A 26,977-nucleotide genomic window follows, 5' to 3' on the forward strand; every position below is an offset into this window, starting at 1 on the left:
AGAAAGTATGAATAAGTTGCAATTCCCGGCCTCGTTAACCAACGGGGTTTGTGAAATAATGCTAAAAGCCAGATAGGCCCCCCAAATTTAGGCGGGTATGACACTGGCAGACCACAGCGCAGAAAAGCACCAGCCCTCAACCTCGTAGCGTTCGGCGCCAGCTTCACCCGCCACGCACACCCACCTTTCCCCGCCCCTTCCGGAGGCTCGCCGAGCGCATGCGCCGTCCTGTCCGCGCTTAATTGCGAAAGCGAGGGGGCAAGGTCCTGTAGTCCGGAGAAGCCGCGAGGATAGACGCAGCGGGTGGGGCGGTGGATGGAGGCGGTGGCGTCCACTGCAACGGTTGGGGCTGCGGGTGAGAAAGTAGCTGTGTAGGCACCTGGAGAGCGGCGGCGGTGGGGACTGCATGGCGGGAGACCCTGTCCGCTGGGTTCACTGAGGTGCGCTCCCTGAAAACCCTGGGAGCCGTAGCTCATGGGCTCGCTGAGCAGCCGAGTGCTGCGCCAGCCAGGTCGAACCCGTGCCCAGCAGGAGCCGGGTTCCGGGACTGGGGGCTCGGCCCGGAGGCCGGAGACTGGCGGCGACGCGGCCGGCCAGGGCTTCTGTTACTGCCCCGGCAGCCGCAAGCGCAAGCGGAGCAGCGGGGCCCTCTGCTATTGTCACCCCGACTCCGAGACAGACGAGGATGAGGAAGAAGGGGACGAGCAGCAGCGGCTCCTCAACACCCCTCGGAGGTACGTGGTGGGACGCGCCCGCACCTGTTGGGTGGCTTCAGCGGCCTGGCCAGGGGACTAGCCTGGCGTCCGGTGTGCTTGGGGGGTGCGGCATTCTCCCTGCCTGTGAGGAGCCGACGTGTCCTTGACAAGGTAAATGTAGGAACCGGTCCGATGCTGGGCGGATGGGGACCGCCTTGGGAGACGCTTGGTATTCTGGGTTACAAACCACAGACGCTCCAGGATGATGTTATGGCCCCAAGATGAGACTCAGAAACGCCAAGCCGAAGCTTGCGTCTCGTTAAATCTTAAGACACGACTGGCGGGCCGGTCTTCCGTGATACATCTTTGTCCTCTCTGAGTGGGCGGCAGTAGAATAAGTTGTTTTGCATCCGGCTGACTTAAATGGTACAGACGAGTAAATTTAGTTCCAGATGGGCACTCCCGTTGTCGTCCACTCAGTGTAGCGGAAATGATTGGTTCTCCTTAACTGTAAAGGTGAAGTTTATCAATAGTGTACATATGTTCCTTACTAGAAACAGTCTTTCAGCGTCCCTAATGCTTCAGTGTTCACTGTGGATATGTGTTGCAGCTTGCTCAACCTTTTTTCGAAGAGTTGAAACAACCAGGATATTTATTTGTGAACTAGATGTAGTTTCTAAGTGGAATGTTTTCACATAAACAATCTGGTTGCTCAGTTTTTTTTTTTTTAATTTTTATTTTTTATTTTAGAGAGGGGGAAGGGAGGGACAAAGAGAGGGAGAGAAACATGATCAATTGCTGTCATACCGAACCCACAACCCAGACATGTGCCCAGTCGGGAATCCTGGGCCACCTTTCGGTTTGCCAGCTGACACCCACCAACTGACTGAGGTCACGTAGATTTAATTTTCTTAATGAAATTTTAAAATGATTCAAAATGTTTTTGCTACACAAGCATTATGTATTGTAAAATAAAAGTATTATAGAGAACTTATGTTAGTTTGACTTATAAAACTCTTCATACAGTTCTGTGTAAGAATGTCCAAGAATGGACTCCCATGTCAAACTGTTCCCTTTTTGGAAAGTCAGCATAATATAGTTTTAACAGCTCATATTCTGAGTTTAGCCTGTATTCTGCACATAATAGCCTTATTTCCTCATAAGTAAAATGGAGATACTTATAATTGACTGATAAGGTTTCAGAAATATTAGTATGCATACAATGTACAATGAACAGTGCCTGGTATAGAAGCAGTCAGTAAACATTATCTCCTTGATGAATTGACTCTATTATCATTACAAAATGCCTCTCTTCATCTCTAGTAATATAGTTACTACCACTTAATATTAATAATTGTTTAAAAGATGTATCATTTTCCATCCTTTCCCTTTTTACCTATGTCTTTATATTTAAAGTGGTAGCTTGTAGCCCCAGCTGGTGTGGCTCAGTGGGTTAAGTGCTGGTCTGTGAACCAAAGGGTTGCTGGGTTGCGGGCTAGGTCTCTGGTTGGGGGCATGTGAGAGGCAACTGCACATCAGTGTTTCTCTCCATTTTTCTCTCTCTCCTCCCCTCTCTCTAAATAAATAAATTAATTAAAAAAATTTTTAAAGTGGTATCTTGTGGATAGCATATAATTAGGTCTTGGTTGGATTTTTTGTTTGTTTTTAACTTTTAAATCCAATAGGATAATCCCTGCCTTTTAATTAGTATTTAGGCCACTTAGATTTAGTATGTCGTTGTTGAAATATATATGTTAGGGTCCATTTGAAAGAGAGAAATTACACAGTAATTTGAGTGGTGAAAATTTAATATAACTATTAATAGCAAGTAACTGGAAATTAACTACTGACTGTAAACTACTAAGGTAAAGAGATCTCTAAAAAATACAGACTGTAGAGAACAGTCACTGCTTCTAGGGCTGAGACAGAATACCCAAGGAAGAAACAAATTTGGAATAGGGCTGCCATATCCAGGCTGAGATTCTGATGTTGAAATAGGTGTGGCTGTAGCTCAGAAATAGTGGAGTTGGGTGGGATGAGGTAGGCTGGGGCTGGCAAGCAGGAAACTGCCCACTAAGATGTTGACAAAATTTGCTTAGAGGCTGCCTGGTTTACAAAGCTGAAAATATTTACTGTCTAGGCCTTTACACAAGAAGTTAGCCAACCCCTGGATTATATGAGTGGACTGGAATGCAAAGTCTTTAAAGCAAACTTTTATTAGAAAATGCACATCAGAGTTTAGTATGTGCATCTCAGTAGAAGATGCCTGTCTTATTTAGCTCAGTATGGATGAAGGGCGTTAAGAAAACTTTAAGGCCCTAGCCGGGAAACTGAGTTGGTTAGAGCATTGTCATGATATATCAAGATTTCCAGTCAGGGCACATACAAGAAGCAACCAATGAATGCATAAATAAGTGGAACAACAAATTGATGTTTCTTTCTCTCTCTCTCTTAAAAAAAAAGAAAAAGAAAAATTAACACCTAGAATTTTGGTACTAATACACTTTAGAGGTTGTCTAGTGTGCTATCCCACTTTAACCAACTGTTTCTTGAAAAGCTTTGGCTTCCAGGCCCACATTCCACCTCATACCTTTTGTCAATTGTATGTTTTACTCTACATTAACAAGATTATTAAAACTCAGCTTTTCGGCAAGCAGATCTTGAATGTTTTGTCCCTAGATTGTCTCTAAATATTGAAATCTAGCAACAGTATTTGTTGTTATAACTGTGTAAACAATGTTCACTGCAGAGTCAAGTAGTGTTCTAGGACTATAAATCATACTTTATGGGCCCAATGTCATAACTTGCACCCTCTGTTTTTCTTTTGGAGAAATTTTCTAACCTCATATTTAAATGGAATCTCTTTCTTACATTCCATCAAGTGTATTAAGTCAGACCCTGTTTCCATGTGTATCTTATTGAGATAAAGCTTTTTTTAAATTGCTTTATTTTCCTGGAGTTTCTATCTTTTTTTAAAATTATATTTTATTGTTAATACTACTACAGTTGTCCCAATTTTTTCCCATTTGTCCCCCTCTACCCAACCCCACCTCCACTCCCTCAGGCAATCTCCATACTGTTGTCCATGTCCATGGGTCCTGCATATATGTTCTTTGGCTACTCTATTCCCTGTGCTGTATTTTATAATCCCATGACTATTCTGTAAGTACCAATTTCTACTTCTTAATCCCTTCCCCTTTTTCACCCATCCCCCCCGACCCCCTCCCATCTGCCAACCATCAAAACTGTTTTTCTGTTTCTGTTCTGCTTGTTTGTTTATTTTGTTTTTTTAGATTCAATTGTTGACAGATATGTATTTATTGCCATTTTATTGTTCATATTTTCGATATTCTTCTTCTTAAAGAAGACCCTTTAACATTTCATATAATACTGATGTGGTATGATGAACTCCCTTAGCTTTTTCTTGCCTGGGAAGCTCTTTATCCATCCTTCAATTCTAAATGATAGCTTTTCTGGGTAGAGTAATCTTGGTTGTAGGTCCTTGCTTTTCATCACTTTGAAATGTTTTTTGCCATTCCCTTCTAGTCTGCAAAGTTTCTTTTGAGAAATCAGTTGACAATCTTATGGGACTCCTCTGTAGGTAACTAAATGCTTTTCTATTGCTGCTTTTAAGATTCTCTCAAAGAGAATCTTTGAAAATCTCCCAAAGATTTTTAATCTTTGGCATTTCAATTATATATTTTTAACCTTTGGCATTTCAATTATGATATGTCTTGGAGTGGGCCTCTTTGCATCCATCTTGTTTGGGACTCTGCTTCCTTGGCTTGTATGTCTGTTTCTTTCACCAAGTTAGGGAAGTTTTCAATCATTTTCAAATAGATTTCCAATTTCTTACTCTTTCTCTTCTCCTTCTGGCACCCCTATGATGCAAATCTTGGAGTGCTTGAAGTTGTCCCACATACTGTACACTATCCTCACTTTTTTGGATTCTTTTTTCTTCTTGCTGTTCTGATTGGTTATTTTTTGCTTCCTTATGTTCCAAATTGCTGATCTGATTCTTGGCTTCATCCACTCTACTATCGATTCCCTATAAATTGTTCTTTATTTCAATTAGTGTACCCTTTGTTTCTGACTGAGTCTTTTTTATGCTGCTGAGGTCCTCACCAAGTTCCTTGAGCATCCTTATAACCAGTGTTTTGAACTCTGCATCTGATAGATTACTCATCTCCATTTAGTTTAGTTCTTTTTCTGGAGTTTTGATCCGGTTTTTCATTTGGGTCACATTTCTTTGTTTCCTCATTTTGGCAGCCTCCCTGTGTTTGTTTTTATATGTTATGTAGAGCTACTATGTCTCCCAGGCTTGATAGAGTAGCTTAATGTAGTAGGTGTCTGGTAGGGCCCAGTGGCACAGCCTCCCCTATTACCCAAGCTGGGCACTTGATGTGCACCCACTGTTGGGTTCTCTAAATTCTTCTGTTGTAGTGGAGCCTTGATTGCTGTTGGCACGTCCAGCATCAGCCACTGCTTGTGCTCTGTCCAAGGTTATACAGCATTAGCTACAAAGCAATCTGCAGATGGTTGCTACTTGTGTTGGGCTTGGAGGTGCCCAGGAGAGGCCAAGCTGTGAACTAAGGTCAGCTTCTGCTAGTGCCGGGCCTGTGGCAACTTAATGAGAGGCGTTCTTGTTTGAAAGAAGTTAGAAAAATCTGAAGCATGGGACAAGACAAGCTATTAATATGGAAAAGCCAGTGGAAACAGCTTGGGTAAATCTGAAAGTTGGGTGGGCCCGGGCCTAAGGGAATCTCTAGGGTGGGTCAGAAAGAATGAGCCAGGTTGACAGAGTCTCAGATATGGCACTCATGTGCTGGCTCTTTGGCTCTGTGGGAGGAGGGCTCAGAAAAGGAACAGTGGCCTCTGCCAGCATTTCTGTCTGGGAGAAAGCTGCCCCCCCCAGCTCTCACACTGATGCTGGACAATTCATTTCCTCCCCATATGTCTCTTATGCCTTTCAATCAGAGTGCAATGAGAAATTCGATGCTGGTCTAATTTTCTAATAATAATAATAAAATATATATATATATTTTTTTTTTTTTAAAGAGAGAAGGGAAGGGAGAGAGAAAGAGAAACGTCAATATGTGAGAGAAATGTCAGTCAGTTGCCTCTCACATACAGCCCAACTGGGGACCAGGCCTGCAACCCAGGCATGTTCCCTGACCAGGAATCAAACCTGTGACCTTTTGCTTTGTGGGCCAACGCTCAGCCAACTGAGCCACACTGGTCAGGGTTAATTTTCTTTTCTTTCTAGATGACCATTTTATTTTCTTTCTGGAACTTTTGCAATCTCTTTATTTTTATTTATTTATTTTTGCTATTTTGGGATTTAACTAGAATGTTACAAGTTAATGACCTTGGTACTTGGTATATCCTTACGATCTTACTTTAGTTGGAAGAAACTTTTTTCCATTAATTTCTTCCATAAATTTCATTCTCCTGTTATCTTTGTTTTCTTTCTTGGATCTCTTTTTATTGGATTTTGAATTCCTTGGATTGTACCTCTTTTCTTTTTTATCTTTCTAGGTCTTTTTTGCTTTATATTATGAGAAATTTTGTAATTCAGCCTCTCTTTTGGCTTTTTAATGTCAGTAACCATGTTTTTAGTATCTAAGCTCTTTAATTTTCTTGTTCTAAGTAATGCTTTATCATAGCATCCTGTCATTTTATAAAGGTAATATTCTCAATCTCTGGATGTATTCATTAGAGTGTTTTTGTTTTGTTTGGTTGCTGTGTTTTATTTTCATTGAATTATGTTTCCTCCGGTTGGGTGATCCTTGGTTGTCTGCTTATATTTAAGAAAAACTGGGGTGAGGGGGCGGTGTTAATTGATTAAATAGATCTGATTCTACAAAACCTCCCCTTTGTTAGTTGACTGCTGACTGCTAGTTGGATATGGTTGGGGCATGCTTTGTTTTAGAGCAAAGATTCCCAAACTGTGTTTACAGTACCTTTGGTGTCTCATTAGTTTTCTTCATGGCACCTTGGGTCCTAAAGAAATACCTCATAGTTAGGTCCAACCAACTTAATAGTAGTAGACTGTGTGATAGCTGAAAGATGTTGCTGTGTTTCCTTCAAATTTGGAATATTCCACATGCCTACCTGAGTTTGCTGTGACGCTCTAGGTGCTTTGACACACAGTTTGGGAACCGTGATTTAGGGTTAATAAATTGGGAGCTACCAGGCCACAGATTCTTCATATGCCAGAATGAGGACTGCTTTGTCTGAGGCACAGCCACCTACAGTAAAGTCGGATCTTTTTGATAGATTTGTTTTATTTCTTTCTACAAGAGCCTTGGAATCTTTATACCTTCGTTATCTGTACTCTGTGTTCATAGAGAGTGGAGAAGGCCTTTAAGGGACCAAGTTTCCCACTTTCTGCCTCACTTTTCTACTTTTACCTTTTGTTTCCCCTGAGACCTCATCTTCCCAGCACACGCACACATACGCACAGGTTCTGACGGGCAAATGGCTTAAGCCTGCCTCCCTCATGACATATTTTAGACTGTAGGTTTTGATGTTTTTTTCCATTCCACTCTATTTTCTAACTTCCAGATCCATAGAATTCTCTCATTAGATGGTAAATCCACCCTCACTTTTTTGCTTTTGTGGGCTTATTCCTTTTTGTACTTTTAATCTTTTAATGTAAGTTGGGGAGGGTGCTCTCAGGTATTTGAAACTTTATTGTCTCATTTATTTCTCAACAGTAACTTGTTGAAGTGGGTACTATTGACACCCTCTTTACCTGTGGGGTAACTGATCTGTGGTGAAGCTGGGACTCAAACTCCAGTGTGGCTACCACCAAAGCATGTGTTAAAGATTTTATTTATTTATTTTTAGAGAATAGGGAAAGGAGGGAAAAAGAAAGGAAGAGAAACATGAATGTGTGGTTGCCTCCCATGCACCCCTCACTGGGGGCCTGGCCCGCAACCCAGGCGTTTGCCCTGACTGTGAATTGAACTGGCAACTCTGGTTCAGAGGTCAGCACTCAATCCACTGAGCCACACCAGCCAGGACAGCATGTGCTATTTTCATTGCCCTTTGGGAAGAAATGTTAAATATACTGTTTCAAGACACCATATGAAACAATTATTTCATTTTTAAAAGACTAAAATTTTTTCACTTTTAGGAAAGCTGTCAGTCTTGGCCAGGAATATAAAAGATATTGATCATCCTCTACCCAGCTTTTGTCCTACTTCCTGGAACATCTTATGCAATGATTATCAAACTTAAAAAAAGTTTCTTTGTTTAAATTAAACCTTATGCAGAATTCCAAGATGTTTACAGATAGAGTATGTGATGCTGCTCTTGTTGAAGCTAGATAGCATGCCCAGCGCTTCCTTCTCAGTTCTCCCTGGTAGCCGCTTTTCCATGAGTATCGTTTTGAGAACTTTTGGTCTAAGGCTGCTAACAAATTGTCCAATTGGGGAGTAGGGAGAGGAGAGGGCATTTTAACTTGTTTTTAGAATAGTTTAGTACCAAACTAAGATTAAATGTAAATTATTTTTAAAATTACTTGGGCAGGTGAAGTTTTTACTCATGTTCTCCATTTTGTAATTGTATAGTAGTGTTGTTGGTGAATTGAAACCCTCCACAGTGCTTATTTCTAAATAAGGAAATACGTAAAAATCACTCTTAACTTGTCTTAATTTATTGAATGAGTAATTCACCTAGTTCAGAAATCAAAAATTGTAAAAAGATGCGAAAGGTCTCCCTCTTGTGCTTCCCCCATCTATCCTCCATTACCCCTTTTGGGAAGAGATTACCTCAGAGATAACCACTACTACTAGGTTTTTAATTCATTCTTCCATACATGAACAAATTTAAATATACACTACCCCTCTGTTGTTTTACACAAGTTGTCTCTATTTAATAGAAATTGAACAAAAGGAATATTTTGAGTTATTTGCAAAATCAGTAAAAAGTTCAGTTTTACACATGTGTAACAGTTGCATTTCTTTTAACAGGAAAAAATTAAAGAGTACATCCAAATATATTTATCAAACATTATTTTTGAATGGTGAAAATAGTGACATTAAGATTTGTGCTCTAGGAGAAGAGTGGAGCTTACACAAAATATATTTATGTCAAGTAAGTATTTTTCTGTTTGAATAACCAAGGTAGTAATTAAAAAAAAAAACCTCGTCTTTTAAGTCTTGTTCTTTATATTTGCACTTCACAATAATATTTACATAGCAGTGGTTAAGTCCTAGCATCTGATAAAAAGTTTTGTTAGAAATGTGGCAAACATTGTTAGTGAAAACTTAGTTTGGTCTACAAAAGCAGATTTTGAATTTTCATTGTTATACCAGCCTAGGAATCAATACCTTTTGTAATTACTTCAGTTAGGTGGTAATTTTGGTGCCATCTGTTGACAAAAGGGAAAAATTATGGTTAAAAAAATGATTAACATTAAAGTTAAGGTCGCTGAATTTGTTTAATATGTAAATGATTATTTAATTGGGTGAATCCAGCTGCAGTGTTGCTTTGTAGTTAAAGTTGAAAGTTCTTGGCACTTAGTCTTTCTTCTATCCTGGAAAATGCAGTTAAGTTAAAGACAACATTTTAAAAAGTATATAGACTAGTTATTTAGCTGATCTACCTATTTCATTTTTGTGCTGATAATATTACTATCTGCCACCCCATTTTAAAGATTCAAAACTTTCAAAATAAAAGAAAATATTGCTCTAATAGCTCAAATATTTTATTTTTTCATCAAATCTGTCTTTTCTTCAAATCATTGTTCTAGGCACTGGGAATAGAGCAGTGAACAATTCAGTTCTTATCCTGTGGAGCTTAATATTTTTTCCTCTCTTTTTCACCATTTGACAATAATTACTGGTAAGACAGTATAGTTTAAGATTTTTTTAGTAGAAATATTTGAAAGAAAATTTCCTCTAACATTTTAATTACAGTTTTTTTATTTAATTTTTTTGAACAGTTTTGTTTTGCCTTAAAGTATGTAGCCTAGGGAATATGTCGGAATATTGGTCTCAATTTGAGCTTATGGTCCATATCTTTGTTTTTAATCTCTCAAAAGCAGTTTTGTGAATTTAAGAATGAAATGCCTCTTTCCCTCTCAAGAGAAACTGTACTGATTATAGTGCAAGCCACGTGCCAAACCATACAGAAACTGTGTGTTTTATTTACTGCTATGTTCATAGTGCCTTGTATATATTAAACACTCAGAAAAAAATTTTAAATAAATTAGTTCATATTTGATTCATTCCAAAGTAAATCTGAATGTGAGAGGTGCTATCTAGTAAGTAACTAAAGATTGCATCCATTCTGGAACCTTTCCAAGAATTCGGGTTCATCCTGGAAATTTTCTGATTAGATAAAACTAAATGGATTTTCCCTAATTACTTGGGAATCATCCTGTTAGTACTGACTTGGGACTGGTCTGGACCCTTTACATCCACTGAGGTATAATAAGAATTTAACAGTTTGAGAGCTTTTAGTCTGGTCTCTTCCTTGGTACATTTTAATTTATCCACTTTGTATGTTGTCATATGTTTATAAGAGATACTTAAATAGATATATAATATGATTTCTAAGTTTGAATTTAGAATGTCATTGACAAGGTAAACATGTACATGTAATATACTCAGAAATTGTTTCTAAGTAAAAAGCTAATAAAGTTCAAATATATTACTGTATAGATATTCAGTTCAGATAGTGATATGAGAATTTGGTTTAGTTTTCATTAAAATACTACTAAACTGAAAATACTTTGAAATACCTAAAGTGTCCTTATCTCAATTTCTTTTCTCCTATAGATATGTTTGGCAATTCTTTTTCTCCTGAAGTAGTATGATGGATTAGTTTTGATAGAATAGTTGGCTTAAAGTTAAAAATGGGGAAATAATTTGGAAGACACAGAGAGTAATACATACTCATTGTTTTCTTTTTAAGTCTGGCTACTTTTCCAGTATGTTCAGTGGTTCTTGGAAAGAATCTGGCATGAATACTATTGAACTGGAGATTCCTGACCAGAATATTGATGTAGAAGGTAACTACACCATAATCATTACTATTATGCAAAATAATGAAAACATAATCTTTTTATTCTTTTGATAGAAAATAAATATTTTCTTCTAACTTTGGAAGCTAGAAAAAAGCTCCATTTAATACCCTAAGGTGACAACATTTTGTTGGTTTACTCCATAGTTTATCAGTTCTGTTCTACCTGTCCCTAATCTTTTCAGTTATGTGGGCCATATCAATCTTTATACTTATTTTTGTAAATATATCTGCCTGGTATATGGAGGATGTGGGGTATAGGAAGGGAAAATATGACCATTTATTTTAATTACATAGAAAAGCTAGAAATAATATGCATTGATTATTCCCTGTATATGAAGACCTTTCCTGGGAACATTAGGATATGAATTATATAATCAGTGTTGATTCGGAGCTATAAAAGTTCTTGGATGAGGAAGTTGAGATCCAGAGGATTTTAGGGGCTTATTTTAGGTTTCAGAGCAGTTGAATGAGCCCAGAGTAGACTATAGTACTCCTAATTGCTATTTCAGTGCTCTTTCTGCACCCCTTTAATAGCTCAAGTTGAAGTATCCAGTACTCACCACAGACAAAGAGAAAAGTTAAGAATATTTATAAAGCAAACGATGTGGGACATAGAAAAAGTATAGTGGAGAGAAGGATGGACAGACTTAGATAGGTTTGGTGGCTGGGTGAGAGTGTGGCATGGGTAAGACGAGGAGCTGATCCACAGTGGTGAAGCACCGAAAGCCATCAGGGTTAAGATTATTATTGTGTCTGTACTTGTACTTAATAATTGGTCTGCTCAGGGGTGTCTTTAAAAAATGTTTTCCAAGGGTTCCTGAATCCTGACCACTACTAAATGTCAAGATTAGGCCTAGAAGAATCCAGCTCAATTTGTTAAAATAAATGGAAATAAATTAACACGATTAATCAGTAAACTATTATTAGCATTTAATTAGTGATACTTTTCTTATTATTTTAAGTACATACTAGATTTAGACATATGTCTTAGTGTATAAAGATAGTCATTCTTATTTTTTTAACACGCTTAAAGATACAATTGTTATTTCGTTTTACATGTCTACTTTTGCCTTCAGCACTGCAGGTTGCATTTGGGTCACTGTATCGAGATGATGTCTTAATAAAGCCCAGTCGAGTTGTTGCCATTTTGGCAGCAGCTTGTATGCTACAGTTGGTAAGTATGCACATTATTCAAAGAAAGTATCACAGTTGTATCTTTGTTTCAAAGGATCTATTTCAGAAACAAAAATTTAGCTTTTTACAGTTTTTAAAATAAAAATGAATTGTATAAATATGCCATTTGTGATATCATCTACAGGGCTTAACCAAAAGCAATTTATTACAACCAAAGGAATCATGATGTCTTTGTAAGATGAATGCAAGCCATTTCTTTATAGACATCTAAGAATGACTATAATGTGGAAAAAAAATTTACTTGTCTAAGTCCATTTACATATTCTCTTCATTAACGACTTATTTTGACTGTTATGAAGCAGATGGCTGATAATTACTAATTCATTTAGTTCAGGGGTTCAAAAAACATCAGGTGCCTACAATGTAAACTTTTTCTGATTATGAAATAACTGTGTATAAATGTACCTGACCTGTTGGTAGAAGGACAGAAGTTACTGAGCATTGTACCAGATCAGGTAAAAAGATCCAAAAGAAATTAAGATGTTGTTCCCACTTTTATAAGTTCACAATATAATGAGTGTTGAATGGGAGAGGGAAGCTTGATATGCAGACCCAAAGGTAATACAAGAGCTGTCCAGTATTGTAGGTACAATAATAAATATCTGATAGGATTTTGTGGATGCACAGAGCGGTCATTTCAACCTGGTGTTGTCAAAATTGTGTTTGAGGCTGAGTCCTGAAAACTGAAAAATGTATTTATTTTGCAAAGTAAGAAGAGAGGGGAAGAAGAGCATTTCAGACATTAAACTAAGGCCTAGTGATATGAAACCGGAGAATTAGAGAACCTGAGTGGAACATGGCTCTAGCATAGAATATAAGGAAGGTTGGAGAGAGGGAGGCAAAGGCCAGATCATGAAAGTCCTCTATACCTTTTTAAATGTTTAGACTTTATGTTTGAGTACTTTTGGAAGATTGTCATCAGGAGAAAGACAAAGTTATGTTTTGGAAAGAATGCTTAAGAAACAGTGTGAAGCATGGATTGAAGGAAAGTTGAGTATAAACCCTAATGTAATAATCCAAATGAGAGTCTAAATTAGGGTGTGGCATTAAGAATGGAAAGGAAAAACTAAACACCAGAGAGATTAGACAGGGATAATCCACTGGCTTAATGACAAAGGAGATGTTAAGAGGAAAGGGGAAGAGAGTCTAGAATGAATTTCAGGTAAGTTAAAATCCTAGTGTAGTCAAGGATTTATTTTGATCTTTAACAAAAGTTAATTAAGTTTCCTTTTACGTTGCATTTGTATACTGACTTATTTGAAGTTAGTTAATAGCTTGCAAAATGTACTTAGTTGAGGATATTTGATTTTTAAAATGTTTTGATCCTTATAATTCTTATTTCCACTAAGTATACTTTATTTTCTAACTTTAGTCCTTTTTGATTTTGTTCTAAATCCACTTTCTGCATTATCTTTATGACTTAACTATTTAACCTAATAATATACTTGCATGAATATATTTCAGAAATTCAAGTAAAAAGTGAGAGTATTCATTCCATATACTGAATGAAGTTCGTTTGAAATCTTCTATGTAAACATTTTAGATTAAAATTTCAATGTGTTTAAAACAATAATATATTCGAATCAGGTGTATCAGATATTGATAAGTGTTTTAAACTTTAGTAAACACTTTCTGATGATTCATAGTTTACCTGCCTAGCCCATCACATGGTTATATAAAGAGATCTTAATTGAAAAAGATCTGGCAAAACAGACCGAATGTTGCTTAAATTAGCAAAGGTCCCAGGGAAGGCAAGAATAGACAAGGGAGAGAATAACAATATTCACTTCTACCTTACTACTTTTATTCCCTCCCCTCCATTTTCAGTTCCAAGTATTTAGTTGAATACTTTTTTGGATTTTTTTCAGTATTTTTACTGCACTTATGAAAAACTTAGGTTTGCTGCACTTAATGAGTTTTCTTTCTTTTCTTTCTTCCTTTTTTTATACTTTTTAATACGTAAAAGCACATGTTCAGAGCTAATTTTTCCCACATGAAATGGGCCTTTCCAGTGCTTATTTATATTTGCAGGATGGTTTAATACAGCAGTGTGGTGAGACAATGAAGGAAACAATTAATGTGAAAACTGTATGTGGCTATTACACATCAGCAGGGACCTATGGATTAGATTCTGTAAAGAAAAAGTGAGTTACCCTTTTTGCTTTTCCTTCCATCTCACTTTTGGGAATTTGGCTGCTTTGGTTTTCTAAAAGAATGTATAGTGATAAGAAAGAAAGATAAAAAAGGGCATAGAATTTTGTTATAAAAAGGTCTTTTTATATTTGGACAAATTAATAAACTTCTCAAAAGTGTTGTCTTTGTAAGTGACCATGAGTGGATTATACATGCTTATAGAAACTATGGTCACTCTTTACAGTAGACTTTTCTATAAAATCTTTTCCAAGTTGTAGGCATACTAGACATCATATCACTGCAGCTACTGATAATGTTTTTAACTCTTGAGAATTGTAGTATCCATTTTTAAATTATAAAGAAGGTAATGGAAGTATGTAAACCCTTTCATAAACCAATTAACACGAACTTGAAATGAGGTTTTTGTTAATTAGCAATGCTTTTATTAATATAAAGGGAATACTCCCTTAATAACTGCTGACAAAAATAATACTAAATTTTCAGTTGTTAAATTAAAAATTTTAAGCATGTCCTAGCAAGACTAATATTATGTTTTTATTTTAACTGTAAGTCATACTTAATAAATCATAAATATGTGAAATATAATGCAATAATTCCATATTTTAATTTCAGGTGCCTTGAATGGCTTCTAAATAATTTGATGACTCATCAGAATGTTGAACTTTTTAAAGAACTCAGGTATTTGAATTTTAAATAACTTTATAATCATTTTAAAATACTGTTTTTCATTTTCTAAAATGTGCAAGACATTTTTGTATAAAACAAATTATTACTTATGAAAAAGTGAACAATTTAAAGAACAGTATCTTTACTACATCCATGAACTGATGAAACGCTATACAAATTTCTTTGTTGTAAATGATATAATGTGTATTATGTCAACTGTTTTTACCAATTTTAATAGAAAAATTCATTGCTGCTATAAAATTATAGAAAATTCTCAAGTGTTACCTCACTTTTGCTGGGCTCTTAAAGAACCTAAAAGTTTATTTTTAAAACTATGTTTACCACTGAGAAATTAAGTTTGAGGAAATTATACATTTTTGATAAGCCTAATGAATAAATTCACTATAAGGCTGGCCTTTTGAATTAAGTCTGCTTACTGTTCCTTTCTTCCTTCCTTCTACAAAGATTAATACTTCTAGAATGTCTGCTATGTATAAAGATACTCTGTTAGGGGCTCTGAACGATGCAGAGCTGATTATATCATGTTCTCTGCCCTCAAGAAGATTATTTGTAGTAATGAGGGAATCTGAGAAATTCTGAGTGGGAGGCCACCCAGAATCTTTGAGAGGCCAGTAGGCTTTATAGTCATTTTCAGGCTTGCTTTTCCTTTATAGTGGCACTCTTCGAACAAGGGTACAAGTGTCCTTAGGTATTATGTGACATTCCAATAGAAATGTACAAAACCAATTACTTAGCTTCCTGGGATGTCAGTTTTACTGAGCAGGAGGGTGGGGGAAGCATGGAGAGACATAGGAGATAATTAAACACTTTTATGTTTAAATACAATATGGAAAAGAGAGAATTCAGATTTTTTCGAACTTTCAAAATAAAATACAAGAATTAATAGAAATGTCATTTTTATGGGTAGGCCACCTTCTAGATTCCTATGTTCTATCTTTTTCTTTGCCCTTAAGAAGTACTTTGGTAGAAGAGTTTGAGAAGCAATATTTTACAAAAAAGAAAAAGAAGAAAAATCATCCCCTAGTGATGTTATAGCATAAACAAAGCTCTGCGTATGTTTGGTTTGAAAATCATTAGATATAGACTTCTGGCTAAGATGGAGGCGTAGGTAGATAAGCCTTGCTTCCTTGCACAACCAAAAGAAGGACAAGAACCAATTTCAAAACAAAAAAACAAACTACCAGAAAATTGAACTGTATAGAAGTCTGCTAATGAAGGAGTTTAAGAAGAAAAATTCATCCAGACTGGTAGGAGAGACAGGGACAGGCAGCCCAGGTAGCTGGCAGACCATGTGGGCAAAGCTCTAGCAGGTGGACCAGGCAGTCCCACATTCTCATGCAGATAAACTGGGAAGAACAACTGGGTCGTGAGACAGACCATGCAACCCACGTTTCCAGTGTACAGGAAAAAAACCTCAAATTTTCTGGCTGTAAAAACGTGTGAGGGTTGCAGCAGCTGGAGAAACTCCCAGCCTCACAGGAGAGTCCATTGGAGAGTGCATTGGAGTCCTACAAGGTACACAAACCCACCCACCTAGGAATGAACACCAGAAGGGTCCAATTCGCTTGTGGGTAGCAGGGCAAGTGACTGAAAGCAGGGCAAGAGCTGAGAAAGTGGCACCGTTCCCTCTCTGGCCCCTCCCCCACATACAGCATCATAACTCAGTGAAGGGGGTTGCCCTGCCCTGGCAAATACCTGAGGTTCCACTCCTTACAGTGTAACAGGAGCACCAAGGCAAAGAAATATGGCCCAAATAAAAGAACAGATCAAAACTCCAGAAAAAGAACTAAGCGACGAGGAGGTAGCCACCTATCAGATGCAGAGTTGAAAACACTGGTAATCAGGATGCTGAAAGAAATGATTGAGTATGGACACAAAATAAAGGAAGAAGTGAAAGCTATACAAAGTGAAATAAAGAAAAATATACAGGGAACCAACAGTGAAGGGAAGGAAACCTGGACTCAAATCAATGATTTGGAACAGAAGAAAGAAATAAACGCTCAACTGGAACAGAATGAAGGAACGAGAATTCAAAAAAAAAAAAATGAGAATCTTAGGAACCTCTGGGACAAATTTAAATATTCCATCTGAATCATAGAGATTACCAGAAGGAGAAGAGGAAGAGCAAGAAATTGAAAATGTATTTGAAAAAATAATGAAGGAGAATGAGAAATTCCCCGATCTGGTGAAGGAAATACACATGAAAGTCCAGGAAGCTCAGAGAGTCCCAACGAAGTTGGATACAAGGAGGAACACATCAAGATGCATCACAATTAAACTACCCAAGATTAAAGATAAGGAGAGAATCTTAAAAGCAGCAAGAGAAAAGGGGACAGTTACCTACAAAGGAGTTCCCATAAGACTATCAGCTGATTTCTCCAAAGAAACCTTACAGTCACAAAGGGGCTGGAAAGAAGTATTCAAAAGTCATGAAAGACAAGGACCTACATCCAAGATTACTCTATCCAGCAAAGGTATCATGTAGAATGGAAGGGCAGATAAAGTGCCTCCCAGACAAGGTAAAGTTAAAGGAGTTCATCATCGCCAAGCCCTTATTATATGAAATGTTAAAGGGACTTATCTAAGAAAAAGAAGACAAAATCTACAAACAGCAAAATGACAACAAACTCACAACTATCAACAATGGAACCTAAAAAACAAAAACAAACCAAGGAAACAACTAGAACAGAACAGAATCACAGAAATGGACATCACATGGAGTGTTATCAGCAGGGAGGAGGAGGGGGGAAGAAGGGGGAAAGGTACAGGGAATAAGAAGCATAATTGTTAAGTAGAAAATAGGGGGAGGTTAAGAATAGTATAGGAAATAGAGAAGCCAAAGAACTTATATGCACGACCCATGGATATAAACTAAGGGGGAGGGGGATGGTGAAGGGAGGGTGGGTGCAGAGCAAAGGGGGATAAAGGGAAGGAAAAAAGTGGGAGAATTGTAATAGCATAATTAATAAAATATACTAAAAAAATAAAAATAAAACAAGCATTATATAGTAAAAAAAATCATTGGAAACATTAATTTTTTCTTTTATAATTCCTTATTGAGCATTTTCAAAACAAAGGTGAATCATAGTCATTTTAAAAACTCTGACTTAAAGGAAGGAAAGAAAAAGGAAAACAACTGGTGATACTATTTTCACTTGGAATTTAAACTAACACATATTTCTTGATCTTACTCTCTTCTATAATAATAAAATTATGTTTTATGACTAAACAGTTCTTTTAAGCCTGTAGTGTAAAGGTTATGTTGAAGATCTCTTAGTTTCATTGTATTCTGACAAGTGTTTTTGGGGTTTTTTTAACATTGAACGGAGAGAAGAGGAAAAAGAGAGAAGGCTGTCACTTTATCAGAGCATACCCAAAGTTATCTTATTGGGACCTTGCTTTAACTGGATTAATTAGTAGACAAGAACACTTTTTGTTTTTCTAACAGTGAAAAAGAAAAAGAAAACAACCAGTCTTCACAGCACACTATCTGAAGTATCCCTCTGTTCAGATTGTTTTCTAAGATTCTTTGTCTTGGGCAAAAAGGCTGATTTAATATATTTTTAAAGATTTTATTTATTTATTTTTAAACAAAGAGGAAGGGAGGGAGAAAGAGGGAAACAGCAGTGTGTGATTGCCTCTTGTATACCCCTGCTGGGAACCTGGCCCGCAACCCAGGCATGTGCCCTGACTGGGAATTGAACTCGTAACCCTTTGGTTCTCAGGCCGGCACTCATTCCACTGAGCCACATCAGCCAGGGCAAGACTGGTTTAATTTTTAATTCCACATTTTCTTTTAGCCTGTTTATGAAGATAAACTTACTACCTCTATTTTACCTTTTCTAGTATAAATGTCATGAAACAGCTGATTGGTTCATCTAACTTATTTGTGATGCAAGTGGAGATGGATGTATACACAGCTCTTAAAAAGGTATTGAATAATACAATGTATTTAGGATGTCACCGCAGCATTGATTAATAGTGAAAAACTGGAAACAGTGTCCAGTGACAGGGAATGTGTATAAATGTAAGAAAAGTAAAAGGAATTATGTCAAAATGTTAAAAAAAAAAGTCATTATGTTTAGGGATTTGGTGTTAAGATGAATGATTTTAATTTCATTCTTCATACCCTTCTGTCCTAGATTCCATTTCTGTTTTTCCAGATTTTTTCAACAATATGTTATTGTTATGTTATTTACATAATAAGAAATACTGAATGTTTTACAGTTGACTCTTGAACAACTCTGGCAGTTGGGGGCATTGAAACCGACCTCCCCCAACCCTGCAGTCAAAAATGTTGACTTCCCCAAAACTTAGCTACTCAGAACTACTAATAGCCTACTGTTGACCAAAACGAAGCCTTACCAATAACATAAACAGTCAATGAAAACCTATTTTGTATGTCATGTATTCTATATTTTTACAATAAAGTAAGCTAGAGAAAATAAAATATTATGAAGAAAATCATAAGGAGGAGAAAACAAATTGTAGTATTTATTGAAAAAATATCCACAAATAAATGGACTTGAACAGTTCAAACCTGTGTTGTTCAAGGGTCAACTGTATATGGTTTCCAGAAATGTTTTCAGAGTTGAGCTTTAGTTGCATTAGTGAATATGATGAAATTTTCACACATACTTTTTCTGGAAAATGTTAAAATTTTTCTTCTAAAGATTTTATTTGCACTGCAGGCACATGTTTTACCTCATCCTTTTCAAAGTTTCAACATTTTATTTTAAGATTTATTTATGTATTTTTAGAGAGAGGGAAAGGGAAGGAGGAAGAGAGGGAGAGAAACATCAATGTGTGGTTGCCACTCACACGCCCTCTACTGGGGACCTGGCCTGCAGCCTAGGCATGTGGCCTGACTGGGAATTGAACCAACAACTCTTTGGTTCGGAGGCTGGCACTCATTCCATTGAGACACACCAGCCAGGGCAGTTTTCAACATTTTAATTGTAATTTTATTTTTACATCTCTCTGAAAAGACAAATGGATTACTCTTTTTTTGTATTTTTTTATTTCTTAAATTGTTATTATTATTATTCTTGTTCTATAGATACTAAGACTTAGAGTTCTTAACAATTACTAAGTGGCAAATGTTTATCAGACCTGGCCAGGTATGATGAGTCCAAATGCATTGCTTTTCCCACTGCATAATTTTGCCTTCAGCCTTTTGTCCCCAGCATGAAATCTACATTTAAAATAGTTGTGAAATCTGGGAATGAAACACCATCTAGTTATAACATTGTAGTTTTTTGTGTTTAAGGTAGGATGAGATTCTTTCACTATTTTTCCTCAAGGAAGTTTAGTAACAGGGTTATCTAATCATTAGAGGAGTGGTACAGCTCATTTCTCTCTGAACCATTGGTAGCATTCATACTTTCTTACTGTTGTAACTGCTGTTATGCCAGAATGAAAATACTTACTGTGTTCCAAGCACTGTTCAAAGTATTTTACACGTATTAATTCTTTTAATATCCTGTGAGGTAGACATGTTATCCTGCTCATTAAACTAATGAAGAAATTCAGGCCCAGAGAAATTAGGTAATTTGCCCAGCTTTTAAGTAGTAGGGTCAGGATTTAAAAGTCCATGCTCTTTGCTACTATGCATACTGTCTCCACAGCAATAAGACAATAAGAAACACTAAGAGAGTGTTAATTTACTTTTTTGTCTCACATAGTATGTAGTAAAATTGAGTTAATTGGTGAGTAGAATAAATTAGTATAAAATTAGTATAAATTTTGTAATGTAATAGATATTAAACCTTTTACCTTTTTAATAGTGTAACCACAGTGTATTTGAGACCACAAATACTTTCAATGAGTAATTTATTCTTTATCACACACTCACTTAGTTTTTATTATTGGACAGTGATTAATGCCATGATTACTTTAAAGCTTGCAAGCAAGCCAGGTAATGGTTCTTCGTCTTTCAATTGCTTGTAATGAAAATTAAAATTTTTAGATATTATGTTTTAAGATGGAAGGAGTTTGAAAATTTAAAATCATAATATGATGAAATCTTGTCATTTTTTTCTCATTTACTTTTTTAACCTAGTGGATGTTCCTTCAACTTGTGCCTTCTTGGAATGGATCTCTAAAACAGCTTTTGACTGAAACAGATGTCTGGTTTTCTAAGAGGAGAAAAGGTATACCTGAAATTTTTATTGAGAACTTACTTGTTTTTGTAATTGAAAGTTATTAAAATCATTATAGACCTAGAGAATTTTAGTGCTGGAGAGGACCTTTGCAATTCTCTAATTCAGTCCTCATTTCCACTGAGGAAATTGAGGCTGTATAAGAAAAATGCCTCAGTTAACTGAATTATTACTTCTTGAACCATGTTTTGATTCCCCCAAACTATTGCTTTTCTCATTTTATCACCAACAGATGTTGCTAACTGAGTTTATCTTTTGTTTGACCACATTGAATGTTTCCTAACAAATTAAATCCTGTGTATCAAGCAACAATTCTTAACACAGGGGGACCCATGGACAGGCTTTTGTGTGTTCTCTAAAATACTGAAAGTGGATGCAAAATTTTATATGTCTGTCTGTGTGTGTGTGTGTGTGTGTGTGTGTGTGTGTGTGTTCGTTCCATTTTGGGGGGCAGGGGCATGGTAGATTTTCCATACCTTTTATCAGATTCCCAGGGAATGCTGATCTAAAATTGGTTAAGATCAAATGCCTTAAAGTCTTTCTTATCTGGACAGAGGTAGAGCATGCAATATATTTATTTTTTACTTTGGTAAAGGATACAAGAAAAAAATTTAATGGCCCTCAGGTGTAAGGAAGTAAATAAGTCATAATCCTTAGTTCATGATTTTCCTACTTTACAGTCATTTTTGTCCATTTATGGCCACCTTTTTTATTTTTAGTACTATATCAAACCTCCATAAATTAATCCCCAAGTACTAGAACATTAATAACTGCAGTCTGTTCATATGCTTATTGTGTGTTGTGTTCCTTTGACTTTCCCCTTTGACTTGCCTTGAATTTTGAGTTTGATATTCCCTTGTTTAAAAAAAAAAAAGTTATTGCATGTATGTATGTATTAACATAATATAGTAGTATGCTGGTAAACTGGCTCTCTGAAAAAATTAAATCCTGATTCCTAGCATGTTTTAAATTAATTTTACAAATTCTCCCAGTGTGACTGATTTCAAGCTCCCAACATGACATCACTGCTTGTGGAGTTGGGAAGAAATACACCTGCTTCTGTGAGCCAGTAGGAGCCCGCTCCAGCATACTCCGGGGCAATAATCATTTTGTTTTAGTAGTTACTGAACCATTTCATATTGTGGACTTGACTTGATTTTTATTTCCTTAAAACAAAGAGACCGAATAGCTCTTTATGTGTTTATTGGCCATATGTTTCCTCCTATGCGAAATATCTGTTTAGGTTGTTTTCCTATTTTATTTTTATTTATTTATTTTGTTTTCCTATTTTAATATTGTATTTCTTTTCGTAATGATTTGTAAGTATTTTTTATATATTCTTGAAATCAATTCTCTGTCATAAATATGTGTTGCATTTTTATAGAGTCTGTAAGTTATCGTTTTTACTTCCTTAAAGGTGTCTTTTAATTAAAAGAAGTTTTTAATTTTAAAATTTAGGGCTCTTTGTGCCTTGTTTAAGTAAGTTTTGTAGAATTATTTTATGTAGTGAGATTTCCTAGCTTAGAGTCAGATAAATTATTTTTCTATCATGCTCATGAACCAAAAATGCCCAAAGGACCATTTACAAGGAAAAAATTTAAACAGAGAGAGAGATAAAAACTGAAAGAGATGAGGAGTGTGGAGAAGCTCGGAAGACAAAGGGACTCTGTAGAAACAGATGTTAGGTAAATGTTAACATAAACTTATCTTCATTTGAGCTCCAGATGGATTAACCACAGCAGTTTATCATGAGGGAAATTATTCTGTAGCCAAAGTGGCAGAAACCAGAATAAGAATCTATGGTTCACTTCTGGTTTTCGCACTCTAGGGTCTCCAACCCAGCTTTCATAGTATAAAAGTATACAGTTTAAGATAACTTTTCAGGGAGATACTTATTGCATAAAGCAAAATATATATCTAATGTTCTCAGGATTTTGAGGTCATTTCATACTGTTCTAAAATTATAAAAGTGATGAATACTGAGGAAATAAAACAGAAAAAAATCACTTGTCCCCTCACCCATTATATTTTGGTATATTTCTCTTAGGTTTTTGTAATTATTTGACTTTTTAGATATATATCAATCAGGACTACAAAAAACAATAGAAATTCAGAAAAATATTTTAGACAAAATTTTTAGACAATTATATGGTATATAGGTTGCTGTTGAATTTGGCAGGTATATTTATTATAGCCACATTTCAAAAAGTTAGAATCTTTAAAAATTTTTTTAATGCCATGAATTCTTACAAAAATAAATGAGGAAATCTCTTCTATCACCTTTAATAAAAAGCTTCATGAAATAATTTCCAGATTTCTATGAGACAGTCTAGAATTAGATTTTTATAACTTGTTCATGTGATGGAACATCCCTAAGAACATAATGGTATTTTTATTTATGTACTTTTTAAATCCTCACCTGAGAATATGTTTATTGATTTTAGAGAGTGAGGAAAGGGAAAGAGTGAGAAACTTCAGTGTAAGAGACAAACATTGATCTGCTGCCTCCCATATGCACCTCGATCTGGGGATTGAACCCTCAACCTTAGGTCTGTGCTCTGACCTGAGATCAAACCTGCAGCCTTTTGGTGTATGGGACAATGCTCCAAACAAATGAGCCACCCGGCCAGAGCTATAAGGGTGTTTTTAGTACACTCCATGAAATTGGCACATATAATTCGACATAAGAATTTGAACTAACTAAAAAGACAAGACATGTAATCAAGTTACATGCCTGTAGCATAAGTAAGTAAACTATTAATTTTTTAAAATGAGTTTAACTGCTTTCTTGTTTGCTTTATCTGAGGCTAGGCCAGGTACCAAAGAAATACAAAAAAAAAAAGGGATAAAAATTTTAAAATTGTGAAAATTCTTTTCATTAACTTGACTGTCTTCTTGCAGTTTTAAGGGGAAAAAAATGTAATGGGCAATACCTGTTTCACAGCAAACCTGTGTTTCATGTGAAGCATAGTTTGAGGCATAATAGTCTATAATAGCAGCTCTCAACTTTTTTTCCCTATCTTTAATAGCAACAGGACTGAGTGTGTGCCCATGGGTAGACCTTGTTGAATAGAAAACAGACTAGGCCTTTTGCCCTAGTTTAATAGCAGTAACTCTAGACCTTGCCTTCCCATTCATGAAAGCACATTGCAATGCAACTGAGAGTAACTGTTTTTAGAAATAACAAGTTCTCCCAAAAAGGAAAAAATATATATACTTTTTAGATTTTGTATAATTTTTATTTTTCAATTACAGTTGACATACAATATTAGTTTTATGAGTACAGCTCAGTGATTAGACATTATGTAACTTACTAAGTGCCCATCTGACACTATATATCATTATTACAATATTATTGACTCTATTCCCTGTGCTGTACTTTACATCTCTGTGACTATTCTATAACTGCCAATTAGTACTTCTTAATCCCTTCGTCTTTTTTACCTGTCCCCTCAACCCCTCTCCCATTTAGCAACCGTCAGAATGTTCTCTGTACCTATGAGTCTGTTTCTGTTCTGTCTGTTCATTTATTTTGTTTTTTAGATGTTTTGTCTGGTATAAATATTGTTACTTCAATTTTTTGTTTGTTTCCATTTTCATGAAATATCTAGTTCCATACCTTTATTTTCAGTCTGTGTGTGTCTTTCACTCTAAAGTGAGTCTCTTGTAGACATCCTATATAGGGTCTTGTTTTGTTATTCATTCAGCCTTCATGTCTCTTGACTTGAACATTTAATCCATTTGTATTTAAAGTAATTGTTGATAGATATGTATTTATTGCCATTTTATTATTCATGTTTTTTATCTTTTTTTTTTCTTCTTAAAGAAGACCATTTAACATGTCTTATAATACTGGTTTGGGGGTGATGAACTCCTTTAGCTTTTTCATGTCTGAAAAGCTCTTCAATCTTTCCTTTGATTTTAAATGACAGCTTTTCCAGGTAGAATAATGTTGGTTGCAGGTCCTTGCTTTTCATCACTTTGAATGTTTCTTGCCAATCCTTTCTGGTCTGCAAAGTTTTGGTTGAGAAATCAGCTGGACGGTCTCATTCATAGTAGCTCCCTTGTAGATAACTGCTTTTCTTTTGTTGCTTTTAATACTCTCTCTTTATCTTTAACTTTTCACATTTCAATTATGATGTGTCTTGGTGAGGGCCTCTTTGGGTTCACCTTGTTTGGGACTCCTTGTGCTTCTTGGACTGGTATGTCTTATTTCCTTCATCAGGTTAGGGAAGTTTTCCATCATTTTTTCATATAGGTTTTCAATTCCTTGCTTTTCTCTTCTCCTTCTGATACCACCATGATGTAAATGTTGGTACGCTTGAAGTTGTCCCAGAGGCTCCTTATAGTATCCTCATTTGGGGAGATTCTTTTTTCTTTCTGCTGTTCTAAATTGGGTGTTTTCTGCTTCCTTATTTTCCAAATCTCTGATTTGATCCACTGCTTCATCTACTCCACTGTTGATTCCCTGTAGTGTATTCTTCATTTCAGTTAGTATATTTTTCATTTCTGACTAGTTCTTTTTTATGTTTTCTATCTCTGTTTTTATTTTTCTTATCTCTTTGTTGATGTTCTCAGTAAATTCATGTACTCTTCCCCTAAGTTCATTGATCAGTCTTAGAACCAGTGTTTTAAACTAGGCATCTAGTAGATTGTTTGTCTCCATTTTGTTTAGTTCTTTTTCTGGAGTTTGTTCTGCTCTGTCATTTGGGCCATGTTTCTTTGTCTCCTCATTTTGGCTGTCTTCTTGTGTTTGTTTCTGTGTGTTAGGTAGACCTATTATATCTCTCAGGCTTGGTAGAGTGGCCTTAGGTGGTAGGTGTCCTTGTAGGGTCCGGTGGCACAGCCTCCCTGATTACCAGAGCTGGGCACTCCACACCTGTCCCCATGTGGGCTGTGTATACCCTCCTGTTGTAGTTGAGTCTTGAATGCTGTTGGCACCTCAAGGGGAGGGATTTACCCCCCAAACCAATCAGCTGCACGGACTGGCTGCAACCACCATGGAGGACCAGCTGTGCAGGGGCTGACCCCACAGAGCAGGACTTATTTCAGCAGGTTTCTCATGTCCACTGAGTCTTTCCCCTGAGTATGTCACTTGTAGAGGTGGTTGGGTAGTGCTTTGACATAGTTGAAGATGTCCACCAGGTGTGCTGGCCCTGAGACCTCCCAGTAGGTTCAGGCCAAAATCAGCTGCCACCTGTGCCCTGCCTGGGGCCACCGACCATGGGCTACAAAGTGTTCTGCAGATGACTGCTACTTGTGCTGGGCTTGGAGGTGCCCAGAAGAGACCAAGCAGCAACTAAGGCAGGCTGCTGCTAGTGTCAGGCCTGGGGCCATTTAGTGAGAGGTACATGGCATGCCAAGGCCAGCCACTTGATTGAGAGATTTTAGCAAAGTCCGAAGCATGAACCAAGACAGGCCATTTGCATGGAAAAGCCACTGGAAATGCCTTGGATGGGCCTGCAAGTTGGGTGTGGTGGGGTCTTAAAATCAGAAGTATGGGACTAACAGTGTTTGGCAGATTGACAGAGACTTAGGGCTTTCACCTGCCAGCTCTGTGGGAGGATGGCCCAAAAAAGGAACAGTGGCCTCTTGTCAGCACTTCTGTCTGAGAGAAAACAGCTCCTTTAGCTCTCCCCATAATGCCAGACCACTCAGTTCTTCCCAGTATGTCCCTGGTCCCCCAGTGCTGGAATTCAGAAGTGAGACCTCGTAAGTCCATGTATTGGCCCTTTAAGTGGAACAGCTGTGACTCCAGAAGCCCTCTGTCTCAGCCACAATCCAAACTGGTTTTTACAGCTAGAAGTTATGGAAACTTCTCTTCCTGTCAGTGGAACCCTGGGCTGTGGGACCTGGTATGGGGCTGGGACTCTTCCCTCCTTAGGGAGGACCTCTGCATCCAACATATTCCTCCTGATTATTATCTGCCACTTTGTGGGCGTGGGACCAGCCCATTCCATGTCTCCTCCCCTCCTACCAGTCTCTATGTGGCTTCTTTTTTACATCTTTAGTTTGTAGGACTTCTGTTCAGCTAGATTTCAGGTGGTT

General features: G+C 36.8%; 1 protein-coding gene across 1 annotated transcript in view; it reads left to right on the top strand.

Annotated features, from left to right (window-relative positions):
* Positions 1-392: 392 nt before the first annotated feature.
* The window catches only part of GMCL1 (germ cell-less 1, spermatogenesis associated), a 48,106-nt gene continuing 21,521 nt past the window's right edge, over positions 393-26,977 (top strand). The window contains exons 1-8 of the mRNA XM_054593601.1: positions 393-734; positions 8,675-8,798; positions 10,623-10,719; positions 11,810-11,907; positions 13,959-14,071; positions 14,694-14,759; positions 18,615-18,699; positions 20,830-20,920. Coding sequence (XP_054449576.1) covers positions 475-734; positions 8,675-8,798; positions 10,623-10,719; positions 11,810-11,907; positions 13,959-14,071; positions 14,694-14,759; positions 18,615-18,699; positions 20,830-20,920 — 934 coding nt within the window. The 5' untranslated portion in view covers positions 393-474. The remainder of the gene's footprint in view (positions 735-8,674; positions 8,799-10,622; positions 10,720-11,809; positions 11,908-13,958; positions 14,072-14,693; positions 14,760-18,614; positions 18,700-20,829; positions 20,921-26,977) is intronic.

Source organism: Pteronotus mesoamericanus, unplaced genomic scaffold, assembly GCF_021234165.1.
Source record: "Pteronotus mesoamericanus isolate MK-2021 breed Mesoamerican mustached bat unplaced genomic scaffold, CSHL_Meso_final scaffold_45, whole genome shotgun sequence".
Lineage (NCBI taxonomy): Eukaryota > Metazoa > Chordata > Mammalia > Chiroptera > Mormoopidae > Pteronotus > Pteronotus mesoamericanus.